Raw genomic sequence first — 16,249 nt, forward strand, 5'->3', positions numbered from 1 at the left:
TGAAAATCTCAATATTATAATAAATTGAGCGGATCTATTGATACATTTTTTTTATTCTCCACATCTCATTTTAAATACACATCTCACATCATTTTTAAAATATTAAATTTATTTTTACACACTTTTATTATTCTAAAATTATTTCTGATTTTTTTTATAAAATTATTAATTTTTAACTATTTCATTTTTCTTTTTACACCATCTTTTTATTTTAATTCGTTACTTATCATTATTTCTCTATCTCTCTCTTGACTACTGCATTCGTTACTTGTCACACATTTGATTTTTTTTTTATAAGATTATTAATTCTTGACGACTACATTTTTTCTAAAGATTAGTAATTTTTGACTACTTCATTCTTAAGTGCTTCGTCTTTCTTTTCTCACCATAAAAGGCTCGAAAATTGTTAATGCTCTTGAATGGCTGTTGACGAAAGATCTTGTGAAATTCCTATGATTTTTTCTAAAGTTGATGCACTCTTAAGAATATCCGAAAAAAACATAGGGTGACAACAGAAGATACTGTCGTTTTTGCATTAGGGGGAAGGGGTGCGCTCTACTAGGGCGTTGGGAGTGCTTGGTTTCTTTTTGTTGATGAGATATATTTTCATTTTTCTCAGTAATTTTTATGAGGTTTTTGGCGTTTTATGAAATTACCCTTTTTAAGTTTAGTCCCTATGTGACGCGTGGCAATTCAATTTACAAAACTAATAGAAGTGCTAAAATTGTTAAAATTTTAAAGTTGATGTCACGCTTTAAAGTTAGAATGATAAATCATTACAAAGTCTAAAGTGGCAAATTTGAAATTAATCTTTAAATTAATGTTTATGGGAAGACTTCAATTTGAGTTTGATTGAAGCTAGTTTGTCATAATTGATTGGATAATCTTGACAAATACTCTTGAAAGTGCATCGGTCATGATTTTTATCTTTTACTCTTGATTAATGATTTATAACTTTGTTAGTCAAATAATTACACTAACAAAAGGGTATTCATCAAGAGTAAAAGGTAAAAGTCCAGACTTATGCATTAAATTCTTTATTTTTTCTAATTGTGTTGATTGGGTTGTAACAAATTGAATTTTGAGTTTTCTTAGGTCTAATTTAATTTCTAAATAATGATAAAAAAATGCGTTTAATATGCTTATCAACTTTAAAGGCCCAAATTCTAATTTGTGAAATCCAATCCACAAAATTCGATAAGTTTGGATTGGATTGAAAAACTCTTGAATTAATAATAATAACCGATTAAGATTTTTCTAATCCGATAATTTTGTATTGGATGCGAATTGACCCCTAATCCGAAAATTCTAATCCCTGAAAATGTTCAGAGCAACTTGCTAGACTTTCTATATTGTCAAGTTCGCTTTGCCTCATTCTTTGTTCTTGTCCACATCTTTTTTCTGTATTTTTATGTATGGTTAAAATTAGTTGCTCCATCTTCTTGAACTTTATTGTGCCTCCTAAATCGCCTTATCCTTGATTTTAATTGGCAAAGTCATTTCCGTAGCACAGAAATATGGCATATTCCAAAGCAGTACTACTAGGCCCAACGGGATCGCGGCCCCGTGGGCTCTTTTTAACATTTTTCCTGTTTTTGATATGCATATACGAAGATTATTGGGTTTAACATTCCTTGATCACATGTACTACTAACAATAATTTGACGACATATTCCAACTGAAATTGTTTATTAGGAGGACTGATATTGAATTTACAAATCTAGAATAGCTCCAAATGGATACTTTGCCAAGTTTCCCCTCCTTCAGGTCCATCACAAGGGATTGTGGTCCTCAAACTCGCTTTTATTTAGGACTACAATTAGACATTAAAAAAAAAAAATTTAAATCCCACGTGAAATCTTTTTCCTGGAATGTTTAGAGTGCATATAAAAGTGTTTGAACCTTTATGTTTCCTGTTAAGTGCTGTGGAACTGCTCTTTATCTATTTTTTTCCTCTTTGGTCCATCACATCATTTTACGTGCGTTTTTTGTGAGAAAAAAACACTGTAGAGAACCGTAAATTATAATTCAAAATCATGGACGAATACAAGAAACAAACATCCTTTTAATGTTTTAACTGCTTGTTTTGGAGATATTCAGTTGAGAAGTGTCTGTTTTACGTGCGTTTTTTGTGAGAAAAAAACACTGTAGAGAACCGTAAATTATAATTCAGAATCATGGACGAATACAAGAAACAAACATCTTTTTAATGTTTTAACTGCTTGTTTTGGAGATATTCAGTTGAGAAGTGTCTACTCTACGAGTCTGTAGAGGACGAGTCTTCATCTAAGCTCTTTAGTACAATAATTATTAATTCCTCAAATTCCGAATGTAATATTGGCAGACTTTATTTATTCGGAAAATAGATCTAATTTTTCCTGTCATCATACACTCAATATTGCACAATTTATTGCTTGGTTGTCGTCCTAAAACGAGACTATGAAAAGTTGCGAGTGATATTGGATCTTCTTTAGTTTTGAATATGTTTTTTTTTTCTTTACAATTTTTTTTTTCTTTAATAACCCTATGTAAGTAATATGCCAACAGCCTATAATGCAAAAGCACAAGCAATATATTCTACAAAAGGAGGTGACACTAATTTAGTTAACAAAATGGTTGTCACTTAAGTTTTGATGTAGAATCGAAATACTTTTGAGTCATCCAGCTGAGTACAAAAAATTCTCCTCATCATTTTCCTCCTTTCACATTTGGTACACCGAACCCCCACTCCAAAGTGGGTTAATGTTATTTATATTCTCTACAGTATTTTTCTTTCACAAATAATACACATAAAATGAGAATAATTTTAAATTCATGAACAAAACGTCCACTTAACAATTTAAAACATAAATTTTGTAGTTTATTCTTTTCCAATCCCACCCTAAAAATCTCCCAAACAATGAGTTCTGCTACGGTATTCACAGCTATATAGACAATTTGTAACAAAAAAAAAAATCTAAAAATCCACCAAATCATTTTTTCTGTGTGTGTATATAATGGGCCTATTCAGTTCGTTGATTTGAATTTTTAATTTGAGTTGAGATGTAATTTTATGTGATAATTTTTTACTATAATAAAAAAATTAAATGTAATTATTTCTGAGAATTTTTTACTATAATAAAATTTAAATTTTAAATTTGAATCGAACTAATAAACGAAAAAAAAAAGAGGCGTTGACTGGAGCAGAGTAAGTAAGGACCAAGTAGTGGAGTATGGTGCTTCTTCCACGAAACTCACATTCATTCATCCATGACCCCCGTTAACGGCGGCTCTTACCTTCGCATACCCATTTCTTATTAGTCAATCCTCCATTTTTTTCTTAATATTTCTCTACTACAATTCAATTTTCTCACGTCTCTCTCTCTCTCTAACATCTCTCTAATTCCCCCCCAATTTCTCCCTAGATCACCACATGTTATGACGGGCGGAAATCTCCAAGCCGTCGTGGCCGCCATTGCCAGCTTCTTCTTTATCACCTTAGTACTGGCAGCAATCTTCCTCATCTGCAAAAACAACAAAAACAAAAAAGATTCCACCAATCAACACGATCGGAATAGTAATACCCGAAGCATTTCCATTCCAGGGTTGACTTCCGTCACCGTTGACGAGAGCTTGTCCTTCGACCCGTCTCTCCAGGTTTCCATGGCTGAAATCCTCGCCGCCACAAGAAACTTCTCCGCCGATCTCATCGTCGGCGACGGCAGCTTCGGCCTCGTCTACAAGGCCCAGCTCTCCGACGGCCGCACCGTCGCCATGAAGAAGCTCGATCCCGACGCCTTCCAAGGATTTCGTGAGTTTCGGGCCGAGGTGGAGACTCTCGGCAATCTCCATCACCGGAATCTCGTCCGAATTCTCGGTTTTTGTGTCTCCGGCGCCGAGAGGATTCTGATCTACGAGTTTATTCAGAGGGGTAATTTGGACTTTTGGCTTCACGACGACTCTGAGGTTCTACGATTGCCTTTGTCTTGGTCCACGAGGAATAAGATTGTTAGGGGTGTTGCTAATGGGCTGGCTTATTTGCATGGGCTTGATAAGCCCATTATTCATCGAGATATCAAGGCTAGCAATGTGCTGTTGGACTCTGAGTTCGAGGCCCGGATAGCGGATTTTGGGCTGGCCCGGACGATCGAATCCTCGCATTCCCACGTGTCGACCCAGGTGGCCGGCACGACGGGCTACATGCCGCCCGAGTATAGGGAGGGCTTCACGGTGGCGACGCCCAGGGCCGACGTGTACAGCTTTGGGATTCTGATGCTCGAGACCGCCACGGGGAAGCGGCCCAACTTGCCTATGGGCGGCTCGGAGATGGGATTGATCCAATGGGCCAGGGAAATGGTGGCCCAGAATCGCGAGATGGAAACGGTGGATGTGAATATTTCGAGGGAGGGATTGTTGGAGGAGGATGTCAAGGAGTATTTTAGGATTGCTTGTTTGTGTGCCAATGAGATTCCGCGAGAAAGGCCCGCAATGAAAGATGTCGTCGGAATGTTGACTAAAACTCCCGCTTGAAAATTAATCTTAGGGAATAAGAGTAAGGATAATGTTTCCAATGTATAATGTGATTAATTATGAAAGGAATGTAAATTGGAGGTTGACAGTGGATTAAATTGTGTATGTACAATATAAGTAAGGTTTAATTGTAGGATATGTATGAGAGTGAAATTCATGTTTATTTGTAGTATTTACTACATTGTTTTCTGCCTAAACCTAAAGTCCTTAATTAAGGGAAACGAAGGCCGTTTTTGCCTTGTAACGTTTGCCACATTACTATTTATTTTCACCAAAATATGGTGTTATTGAGTTTTACATTAACAATTGTCTTTCACTTGGCAGCACGAGAATTCTTTTTAATTATGACTTTTTTGGTAGTTTATAGTGTATTTACTAATAAATTTTTCTTGCTTTGTATGAACTTGCATTTTGTCAGACATAAACGTGTGTTTTGATTGAGTATTGTTTATGTATATACAAGTCGAGCATGTTTGGAGAAAATAAAATCAATAGGCGAATCGTATCAAACATTAATTAAGAGGTACATATGAGAAAATAGTAAATAAAGAGCCTTAGGAAGAAAAACATTTAAGTAGGGATATATTTTAAAATAATTATTTTAGAGATGATTAAGAAAACGTATTTTTGACAATCACTCTCAATATACAATTATTTTAGAGAATTATAAGAAACAAATATTTAGATAGCAATACATTTTAGAGATATTATTTTAATGAGAAAAATCATGGAACGTGTATCTACAAAAAAAAGAAAATAGCTCAGAAAATTGTAGGAAAAAGATGTTTTGAATAGGGACATATTTAAGAGAAATTATTTAGTGGAGAAATCAGAAAAAATATAAATATCACTTTACAGGACTAATAGTTATTTTAACAAAGTTAAAACAATTATTTGAATTGTATATATATAAAAAAAAAAAACAAGTATTTGAATACTGCATATAAATACAGGATTTAAACTTTTAAAGGAAAAAAAAAAGAGCACAAAACCGAATGAGGATGACCAAGTGGGACATAAAACTACAACGGGGGCACATTCCAGAAAAAAATCACACACACACATTAGAAAAACAAATTAGATATTAGGCAATCTTAGGGACAATATTATATATATATATATATATATATATATTTTTTTTTTTTTTTTGAGGTGTTGTGTTACGAATTTTTAATTTTCACGTATTACTTGAGGGAGTGAAAGAGAGAAAATAAAAGGAAAATGGGAGTTGGTTTGTTTATAAGCCAAACAAACAAACAAACAAACAATCTCACAAATCTTCCTTCCCTCGCCAATATATATTTTTTTTTTTTTTTGAGGTGTTGTGTTACGAATTTTTAATTTTCACGTATTACTTGAGGGAGTGAAAGAGAGAAAATAAAAGGAAAATGGGAGTTGGTTTGTTTATAAGCCAAACAAACAAACAAACAAACAATCTCACAAATCTTCCTTCCCTCGCCAATCGCTCAAAATCACATTCCCTCTTCTCCGCTCTGGTTCGTACTCTTCTTCATTTCTATCTTTCTCTTATTCCAATTTCCATTAACTCTTATCTGCATTCACAATTTCGTCAGAATTTGCCTAATATTTCACTTCTTAAATTTTCTTCTTTTTTTCTTTTTTTAATTTTAGCTCTGAATTTGTTGATTATCCTCTCTTTCATATCATCAATTTTTCTTCCGTTTTGCTTTCAGTTTTGTTGATCCGTAAAGCAAATTAGTGGTAGAAATTGAATTAGAACATGTTGATTTAATTTAACGTTCATACATAATTAAGCAAGCATTCACAATCTCGTCAGAAATTTCCCTCATATTTCACTTCTTGATTCTTTATTTTTCGTTATTATTTTTTTAAAATTTTAGCTCTGAATTTATTCATTATCATCTCTTTCATATTATCAATTTTTCTTTCGTTTCACGTTCAGTTTTGTTGATCCGTAAAGCAGATTAGTAGTAGAGACTGAATTACAAAATGTTGATTTAATTTAAAGTTCATACATAATTAAGCAAGCATTGTTGTATCATTCAGTTCTAATCTAGATCATAATCAAGCAAGAATTTGATCACCAAAGATGATCATCAGTTTTGTTATTGTTAATAACTGAATCTTATTTGTGCGTTTGGTTTTTAACAAGTAAAGAAAAGGCCTTGTTTGGTGAGATTAGTGGTGGATTCTAAGATTTAGGAATTGATCAAATCCTCTGCAGAACTACAATTTTATGGAAGGATTAGAGGAAGGAAAAAGCAATGCAAGATAACTCTACTGGTTTTTGTGGAAATACTAATATTGTTTGGTTTTTTTTAAGTTTAGGAACTTCATATTCGGCAGAAGGTGGTTTGAGCTTTGGATATGGATCAGGTTAGTTGTAGATTTCTCTCTCACATTTTACGTTTCAACTTCACTGTATTTCATTTTTGTTTTGTCTGGTCTGAATTTGTGATGCTTTTTTAGTATGAAAAAGTTGAGAAGATTGGCGAGGGAACGTATGGTGTGGTTTACAAGGCTCGTGATCGAGTCACTAACAAGACTATAGCTTTGAAGAAGATCCGTTTGGAACAGGAAGACGAGGGCGTCCCGAGCACGGCTATTCGGGAAATTTCCCTTTTGAAAGAAATGCAGCATGGAAACATTGTCAGGTATTTATTTAGATTATAGTCCATTCGTGCATTTGACTAGTTTTTATGAAGTAAGAAGTAAGAAATATGCTTTTCACAAATTAGAAGATATGGAGTGTAAAGATGTGCTTGCCTACTGGTATCCTGCAAATTTTTTTGATTTAAGATGACAAGTTTCTGGTTGGAACATCTCCGAAGATACTAACTTCTATAGTTTTTGCTACTTAACAAATTTGTTTGGGTGCCTTAGGTTAGGCTACACATATTTAGTTGCATGTAACACTACAACTAAGATTTCTTTATTTTTATTTTTAAAAAGCAAATAATCTTAAGAGAGAGCAGCAATAAATATCGCTGATGGGTATTTGGTTGACAGGTTAGAGGATGTAGTGCACAGTGAGAAGCGTCTGTATTTGGTTTTTGAATACTTGGACTTGGATCTGAAGAAGCACATGGATACTTCTCCAGAATTTGCAAAGGATCTTCGCCAGATAAAGGTGAGTTTTGTTTATTGAACTTAAAATAAACAGTACATTTCACATGAGTTGCAGGCCATTTCCTGTTTATCTTACTAGAGTTTTCAAGGATGTTAAAGGAGTTATATATCAATACCTTACTGTTTATTCACCATGAATGGTTTTCTAATAAATTTTCAATATTTCTCAACCAGATATCAGATGTCTGGTACAAATTTTCCGTCTTTAATTTCTATGTCACATACTTCATCTCCATTTTATTTATGGTTCTTTGTAAAACATTTTTTTTTTTGTATTTCACATCTTTATCCAGTTGATGCTTAGGCTTTGTCTGCGGCTTCTATCAGTTATTGTATTCTATGCTTGAATGAATTAATCAATTGGTCTTTAATCAATGTTGTTGATGCATTTGGACTATCTGATATAGGACTTCAATTTTTATTTTCATTTTTGCAGATGTTTCTTTATCAAATTCTCCGTGGGATTGCATATTGTCATTCTCATAGAGTTATTCATCGAGATCTAAAACCACAGAATTTGTTGATAGATCGTCGCAACAATGCACTAAAGCTTGCAGATTTTGGACTGGCCAGAGCGTTTGGTATTCCTGTCAGGACTTTTACTCATGAGGTATGAACATACAATGGATTTGGGTTTCCTTTCTTGTTCATAGGGTTCTGATAGCTGCTAATTAAATTGAGATCTCTAAAACTCTATATGATAGGATTTCTTTCCCTTCCCGTTGTTAGGCAGCATCTTCCTAGATAGCTATGAGGATGTAGGAACATTATTTACTCTACATTTTAAAGTCAATCTAGACTAGTATATTCTTATGATATATTTGTATTCCTAGTGCATTCACCATAAAAAGTAAGAAAGCCACCTCTTAATGGGAGTCTTAGGCTACGTTTGGTTCATAGATTCAGAATTATTCTCAATTTACGTGTATTTTTTGTGAGAGAAAACACTGTAGCGAACCACAAACCATGATCTGAATCATATCACGAATCCACCAACCAAACGCACTCTAAATGATTGACTTCTCCGGGCCGCAAATTATTCCACATTTGGCTTATTTATAATTTTGTCGTGGCTCTGTCCAGGTCGTGACCCTTTGGTACAGAGCCCTAGAAATATTGCTTGGACCTCGTCATTACTCTACAGATTATTGCCAGGCTTGGGTTTATAATTTTGTGGTGGCTCTGTCTAGGTGGTGACCCTCTGGTACAGAGCACCAGAAATATTGCTTGGATCCCGTCAGTACTCGACACCTGTTGATGTTTGGTCAGTCGGGTGTATATTTGCTGAGATGGTGAATCAACGACCGTTGTTTCCCGGGGACTCTGAGATTGATGAGTTGTTCAAGATTTTCGGGTAAATGTGCATTCAACCATGTATCTGCAACCACTACTGGCATTAAGATTAGCAAGCCCAGTTCTTGAAACTTTTATTTAGGTCATCAGTCAAGTATCCAGTAATGCACACACATATTTGATAAATTAATAATTTGAAATAGGGTAAATTAATACTGATGACTTTTAAATTGCCATTTGTTCCTTATTATGATCAGTCAGTTTTTGACTTTCCATTATCGACGAGGAAAAAAAAAATCATTTTGTGACCTTGTCAAGTTAATATACTTTTCCTCTCTGTGTTTCACTTGTATAGATAAAAAGAGAGCTAACATTGGTCAGCTTTGGTCATAAAAGAAGTTAGTTGCAAAAAGTTTTAAATTTGCAATTGTACTCTCACTGTTGTTTTTTTTTGTATACAAAGAATCACGGGCACTCCAACTGAGGACACATGGCCTGGCGTGAGTTCTTTGCCTGATTTTAAATCCTCCTTTCCCAAGTGGCCTACGCAGGTAATTTTTCTTGTACCTGACATTTTTTTTTTCTCATTAATTCCTCTATATGAAATCCCGAGGGATTATATGATGGAAAATCTTTAATGATGTACCTTTTAATTTGCAGGACTTGGCAACTGTTGTTCCAAATCTTGAATCCGCTGGTGTTGATCTTCTTTCCGTGAGTCCTTGTGTGAGAATATGATAATTGTCCTTAAATAGCACTTCTTGGTGTCTACAGATTTCCTTTACCATTGGCAATAATTGCTACTTGCTTTCTTGAGAAGTTGCTTGATTGGAAATCCTTTTTTTAACCTTTTTTTATGACCCATAAAAAGAGAGAGATTTAACTTGTTTGAAAAATATAGGGTCCTTGGCTTATGTGCTAGCACGGGAGTTTACTTTGTGACTCCTTGTGCTCGAGACTGCCAAAAATAAGACATTTTTTCCTTGATGTCTATTGTTCTTTGTCAAAGGTGGTTTGAAAGGTGCAAGTGATATTTGATTCTTTTTACTGCCACCCTTTTTATGGCTCATTCAAAGGTGGTTTTTGTCCCTCCCTCCCTCTCTCTCGATTTCAAGCAACTTGAAAAAAAGGTTTGGTAAGCTTGTTATAGTGCATCTTAACAAAGTCCTTACCCTATAGCATAAAGAAAAACAAATCTAAACATTAGGAAATATTTTGTGGTGAATTTCTTACTTGATTTAGAAAAAAATGTTATTACCATCTTGTTTTTTGTGAATTTCAACGGAGTATATTGTTTTTCATGACAGAAAATGCTCTGCTGTGACCCCAGCAAAAGAATTACAGCCAGGAGTGCTCTTGAGCATGAGTACTTCAAAGACATACCACTTACGCCCTGAATCGTCCATATTCGTGGCAGAAAATTGTCTATATAGTATGTCTGGAACTTGTGGATTTTGATTCTGTTACAATTGTGTGCTTGTATTGTAATCTTTTTCCCTAAATTTGTTGAACATAGTTCTTCTTCTTTTCTTTCTTTCTTTTTTTTTTTTTTTTTTTTTTTTTTTTTTAAAGTTTTTAAGGTGTTTCTAATAATTTTTTTTTTTTTTTTTTTTTTTTTTTTTTTTTTTTTTTTTTTTTTTTTTTTTTTCAAAGTGTTGAACGTAGTTCAGATAATGTTGATTTGGGTTTTTGGCTTAGCTTTCAATCTCCACTGGAGTTTTCTCAGTGTCACGGTGGAGGACATGTTTACTTGTTTTTAATGGAAAGAGAAAGGAAGGAATTTTTCCCATTTTCCACCTATACATAAGGTGAAAAGGGAAAGCCAATCCCCTCCATGGTATTGTTTCCCTTTTAATTGGAATAAACCGCGGAAAACGTTTATAGTTAGTAAAGACTAGAAGTTGGATTATTTCTAATTTCACTTTCCAAAAATATAATAAAATCTAAAAAGGGATCAATTATTCCATTTTTTATTTCTTCTCTTTTCTTTCTAACACCCTTTTTTGTGAAAAACAAATAAATGTTTTTTTCCCCTAAGGGTGGAAAAGATATTAAGTTTGCCTTTTTTTTGGTTTTTTTTTTAAATAGAATTTTCTCTACTTGCTATGTTGTTCATAATTTCTATCTTGAAGGAAGTGGGCAAGGGAGTAGAGATGCAAATTTAGGCCGATCCAATTGAGTAGAAGGTCGGGCCTCACCGAGACTGGATGAAAGAGTTGGGTTTTGGACTGAATTGACAGCTCTACAAGGGAGAGGATAAAAAAAAAATAAAGAAAATGAAAGTGAAAATTGAAAGCAATAAAAAGTCTGCTGAAATAATGGCTTAAATGGAAAACTGCATATGGAAAATAACTGCTAGAACTCACCGAGCATGTGTTCACTCTACAGGCAAACAACATACACTAAATTTTGACATTCGCTATTAGTTTAATGAGTAACTTTTTCATTTTAAATTATTTAAAAGCTAAAAGTCTACTGCTAGTTTCAAAGTTTAAAATTTATGACAAAAATTAGATACAATATTTTAAATTAATATTAGAACACAAAATAGAACAACCTATTAATAACATTTCTTTTAGCTAACTATAGTAAATGTTGGTACAAAAAACCAAAGGAAGAATAAAATCTCCTACAGCTCTCTCTCTCTCTCTCTCTCTCTCTCTCTCTCTCTCTCTCTCTCTCTCTCTCCATCTCGTGGTGGGGGGAAGATGTTCTTTGGCGAGGAAGAGGAGTTGGTTGGTCGGGTTTGGCCACCTATATAGGGTGCGTTCGTGGTGCTGGGGTCTTCACCCTCGAGTTTTCATTCTTCTTGTCATGGCGGTGCTGGGGTGGGAGGGGTGTGTGGTTGAGCGCTCAGCATTAGAGATGGTGTCGCGGTTGTGATTGTCGGCATGGGCCACATGGGGCCTTGGGTGGATCCTTGATTTGGGGGATTTGTTCTTGTTGTGTGGCGAAACCTTGGGAGGTCTGCGTGCCTAGGTTGGCTACGGAAGACAACGACGTATGGGTCTCATGCGAAGGTGAAGGGGCATTCCCTCTACGACGTCTCTTGTTTTGTGCAATATTGCGTTCCTTAGTCCCTCTTTTTGCATTTGTTGGATTGGTTTCGTTCATTTAACTGATTCGAGTTTAGAATTCGAATTTTATTACAGTAAAAAATTTTAAAAAATAATTATATTTAATTTTTTTACCACAATAAAAAATTATCACATAAAATTATATCTTAATTCAAATCAGCGAACTAAAAATTTAAATTAATATGGATGAATTTAGAGAGATTTTTTTTTCTTTCTCCACGTTTCCTTCTTCTCCCCCGTTAATATATATATATATATATATATATATAAAAGGAAGGAAACGCGTTTCCTAAAAAAAAAAAAAAGAAAGAAGAAGAAAGGGAGTGGGAGGAAACGTGCCTCACCTGAGGAAATGGAGTAAATGTGCGATTGTACATTTACTCAATAAGGGGATGAATTCTGGAGATAAGTGAGTAACGAAAACCAAAAGTTTTTTTTTTTTTTCCAGAAAGAACATAAAGTAAGAAAAAGGAAAGAACGGGAGAACAAAAAAAAACCAAAAAAAATTTCTTGAATGCCATCATATACTTTTGAGAAAAGTGAGTGATAACTATAGGTAGCTTTCCTATTCATCAATCTCATGTGTTGAGAAACCCATTAGAACGCCCACACGGTCGAGATCATGTTAATCCGGAGATACATTGAGAAAGAACCGTGGTGTTCTTGGAATTTAAGAGCTCAAGACGGTGTTGGAGGAGTTCAAGCTTTTCGTCATCATCAAACGACGGTCAAATCCTTATTCCTATCTTTAATATCTTTGTAGTTAAATTAACATGAAATAATGATCGCATTAAATTTTGATTTATGTGATTCAATCGATACCACGCTTCCGCACAATTTTTTTTGAAAATCCGGTTTGAGAAACCAACAGTTTCAACTTGGAGCCATGGATGATCATGCATGATAGGAAAATTAGAGCATTCAGAAATTATATCCGTATAGCAAATAGGTCTTATTAATATTATGATCAAATTCTATTGAACTTGCATGTTCGCAGGGATAATATCATTCTCAAACTTAAGACAAAATCAATTACAATAATACAGACCAATATAATTTGTTGTAGAAATATTAGATATTTTACTGAACTTTTATCTATTATTAAATATTTAGTACTTTATTATTTGGTGTAAATATCTTTTAGTCATCTCGCTAATTATAAAAGAAAAAGGAAAAAAAAAAAAAAGAAAGAAGAAAATTGTCATTTATTATTATTAATATGAACTATTGTTTTAATTATTAAATTAATTTTTTAACGGTATAATTTTTAGGTGTACGTGTTAAAAATTTGCAACATGTGATATAAAATTGTTGCATTCCTGGGCGTGTGTTTTGTGCTTCTTTTTATGTTGTGTTGGTTTGTAAATTGAATCCTTATTCACCAAAAAAAAAGTAGTGAAAAAAAAATTTTGTTTCTACCGTAATTTTTTTTTTTGACAAGAAGATATATATATATATATATATTCTAAAATTATAATATATTATATAAAGAAGATATTAATGGAATCACGTGGGCTGCTCGCGTTAGATAATTCTTATAATATGTGGCCCTCAGGTACAAAAAAAGATAACAAAAGTGGGTGGATGTGATAGAAAAGCTCTAAGCATTATTATTGAACTAACAAAAAGTTATAATTTCAGAAGCTTTTTGCTTTGAGGGCCTAACCTTGTACTATAATAATTCTATTTGTGGGTGATATTGTTATCTTTATCCTTACTACATTATTAAACCTCAGTTGTGTTATAATTTTAGTTGGGTGATATTGTGAACAAACAAAAAGTTATAATTTCAGAATATGATTCTCCCTTTGACATTTGTGAAATGTTACGCGCATGAGAGACATATGCTTTCGCAATTTTTTTGTCCTTTTTTTTAGATCTTTTTCTCTTTTTTGTCCTTTTTTTCTTCTCTCTATTCTTAATAATGCAAGTTTAATCTAACGACTGATGGGTCCCGTTATGACACTAAAAGTTATCGCCGTTTCCGTGGCGGTTGTAGAGTGCGAAGAGAGTCTCGATCTGACAGATTATGGGCCCCGTTACGACACCAAAACTTTTTACCGTTCCCATGGCAGTCGTAGAATTCACGTATCAAATACTAAATGTGAAGAGTGACATAAATAATGTTGTTTCTATTTCCAGTACTTTTTACTCAGTTGTAATTCACTAGGGACTTTAATTTGTAACCAAACGAAACAGAGAGGTTGTTTAATAATTAGCACGACTTGATTTTTAGATATTTTATCCTAAAAATTAAAGGTGCGTTTGAAACTCGTTTTAAAATGATTTTATTTTTTGTATGAAAAAGGAAATGCAAACGTTTTCAATCTCAGACATAAATTATTTTTTAAAATGTGTTTGGTAGTTTTATCAATAGATTATTTTCAGTATAAAAAAACTAATTAATGTCTCTCTGTTCAAGAGAGGAGAAAATGAAAAAATGACTTTTAGTCGTTTTTCATTTCTCTTACATTTTATACTAAACTAAAAAAGTTTTTTCATTTCTGTTTTTTATCTTTAATTGTGTCAAACACCGTTTTGTGTTTTCATTTTTCTTTCTCAAAAAATGTGAAAAATAAAAACAAGAATAATTCTAAACATGACATAAGCTTCCTTATTACTATTTTCTTTTGAAAATTCTTTTATCTTTTACGTTTTTTTTATTTTTTACATTTTTCTTTCCATAATTCTAGAGCTATACGCTACGGATAAAATACTTTAAGTCATGAATGAACCAACCTAACCTAATTGATTATCATTAGGAATTCTCCACAGTTAACTTGCACCCTGTCTTGTTCACAATAAAATTTCTTTGAAACTTCTTAAAGTTTTGCTCGAGGAATTCTCTTATTTATGGGAAAAAATTACAATATTTGAAGTTTCACATTTAAAATATATTAGTGTTAACTAACTCAAGTTTTACAAGGGTAATGTTCATAATTAAAAAGAGAGCATAATATGATTAATGTTTCAATACATAATAATGCTTTTGTAGGGGTACGCGAAAAAATTGGTTCTTTCACGTCCGAGTTACTTCAAATAGCATGTCAACTGATTGAGTTATTAAAATACGCTATGAATTAATGTTGAATTCGATTAGTACTTCTGTTTTTTTTTTTTTTTTGGTCCTTAATTTTAATATAATTTTGCACTCTCACTAACTAATACGTAAAATGTTTTTTTTTTTTTTTTTTTTTTGAGTAGTAATAAGTAAAATGTGTTTGATCTCGTGAACATTGATAATTTAAGATAAAATCACGGCTAGTACAGTATTTCAGCCAAAAAAAAAAAAAATCATGACTACTATAAATTTGAAGATGATTTATATATAATTAAAGAAAAAGTCACTTTTGTTGCTCAACTTGCGATGTTTGCATTCATCTGAACCTTTTCTTTTTTTTTTTTTTTTTTTTTTTTTTTTTCTGGTCCTTCTTCTTCACACCTGTACACTTTAGTTGGTGGGGGAAGGTTGTGTCAGTTTGACCTTTGTGGTAAATTATTATTAACCCTTGGCTACAAGTGTTAATTGCGCTAGACAGCTTGGTACCCACTTATTTAACTATTTAGATTTACATACTTTATATTTAGCAAAAAACACTTTATATTTAGCAAAAAAAAAAAAAAATTTTTTTGATTTAGATAAGCTTAACACACGACGAGTTAAGAATTTTTTTCCTCTTACTTTATCAAAAAATTTATATTTATTATTTTATTTGATAGCCAGGACTTTAGTAAGATGACTGACTTTTAAATTTTGTCCATTCCATATAATATTAGGCATTTCAATACGTCAATTTACGTTTTATCTACAAAAAATATACTTGTAAATTTAACTATTTGAAATAAATAGGACTAACAAGGGGTTTTTTTTTTTATCTTCGTAAAATAATTCCTCTCATTTTCATTCCTATTATTTTCTCTTACCGGATATAAATAGTAAATTAATAAATAAGATTTTACAGGAACCACGCGACAGAGACTTTATTTGAATGGCTAGTCAATCATAGCAGCCGCCGTGCACCTGCTCCACTGTGAAACCAAAGGTATAAGAATCATGACCAAAACAAACCTTAATTGGGGACGTGCTTACCACGTGGTTCTGATCTTCAAAAGAAGAAGAAAAAAACACACTGTAATGTGCAACCCAAGTGTATAATATTTTTCAAATTATTACTTTGGAGTTTTATATAATAAAGTATCTTTACGATGAATGAATATTTTTAAATGGTTCTATTTAAAATCACATAAAAATGTAAAAT

The 16,249-nt window shown here is 32.9% G+C and overlaps 2 protein-coding genes across 4 annotated transcripts; both read left to right on the top strand.

Moving 5' to 3' along the window:
• Positions 1 to 3,197: 3,197 nt before the first annotated feature.
• Positions 3,198 to 4,799, top strand: LOC21385540 (phytosulfokine receptor 2). The gene has a single exon (XM_010105047.2). It carries the CDS (start codon positions 3,418 to 3,420, stop codon positions 4,507 to 4,509), a length of 1,092 nt encoding a protein of 363 aa, XP_010103349.1. The 5' UTR covers positions 3,198 to 3,417; the 3' UTR covers positions 4,510 to 4,799.
• Positions 4,800 to 5,913: 1,114 nt separating this feature from the next.
• LOC21385541 (cell division control protein 2 homolog) lies at positions 5,914 to 10,444 on the top strand. Of its 3 annotated transcripts, none has more exons than XM_024170073.1 (9): positions 5,914 to 6,005; positions 6,815 to 6,867; positions 6,961 to 7,145; positions 7,501 to 7,621; positions 8,057 to 8,230; positions 8,811 to 8,974; positions 9,377 to 9,464; positions 9,574 to 9,639; positions 10,221 to 10,444. In XM_024170073.1, exons 2-9 carry the CDS (start codon positions 6,859 to 6,861, stop codon positions 10,308 to 10,310), a joined length of 897 nt encoding a protein of 298 aa, XP_024025841.1. In that variant the 5' UTR covers positions 5,914 to 6,005; positions 6,815 to 6,858; the 3' UTR covers positions 10,311 to 10,444. The 3 variants fall into 3 exon arrangements, with proteins under 3 accessions (XP_024025841.1, XP_024025840.1, XP_010103350.1); XM_024170072.1 differs by having other exon boundaries at positions 6,820 to 6,867; XM_010105048.2 differs by having other exon boundaries at positions 6,820 to 6,867; positions 9,574 to 9,627.
• The last annotated feature ends 5,805 nt before the right edge of the window (positions 10,445 to 16,249 follow it).

This window comes from Morus notabilis, unplaced genomic scaffold (genome assembly GCF_000414095.1).
Source record: "Morus notabilis unplaced genomic scaffold, ASM41409v2 Scaffold2342, whole genome shotgun sequence".
Classification (NCBI taxonomy): domain Eukaryota; kingdom Viridiplantae; phylum Streptophyta; class Magnoliopsida; order Rosales; family Moraceae; genus Morus; species Morus notabilis.

Excerpts from the sequence above, each read along its gene's own strand:
- LOC21385540 (XM_010105047.2), top strand. The coding sequence starts at position 3,418 with ATGACGGGCGGAAATCTCCAAGCCGTCGTGGCCGCCATTGCCAGCTTC.
- LOC21385541 (XM_024170073.1), top strand. Across the intron at positions 7,146-7,500 it reads CAGCATGGAAACATTGTCAG|GTTAGAGGATGTAGTGCACA; the intron begins GTATTTATTTAG and ends TTTGGTTGACAG. Across the intron at positions 9,640-10,220 it reads TTCTTTCCGTGAGTCCTTGT|AAAATGCTCTGCTGTGACCC; the intron begins GTGAGAATATGA and ends TTTTCATGACAG.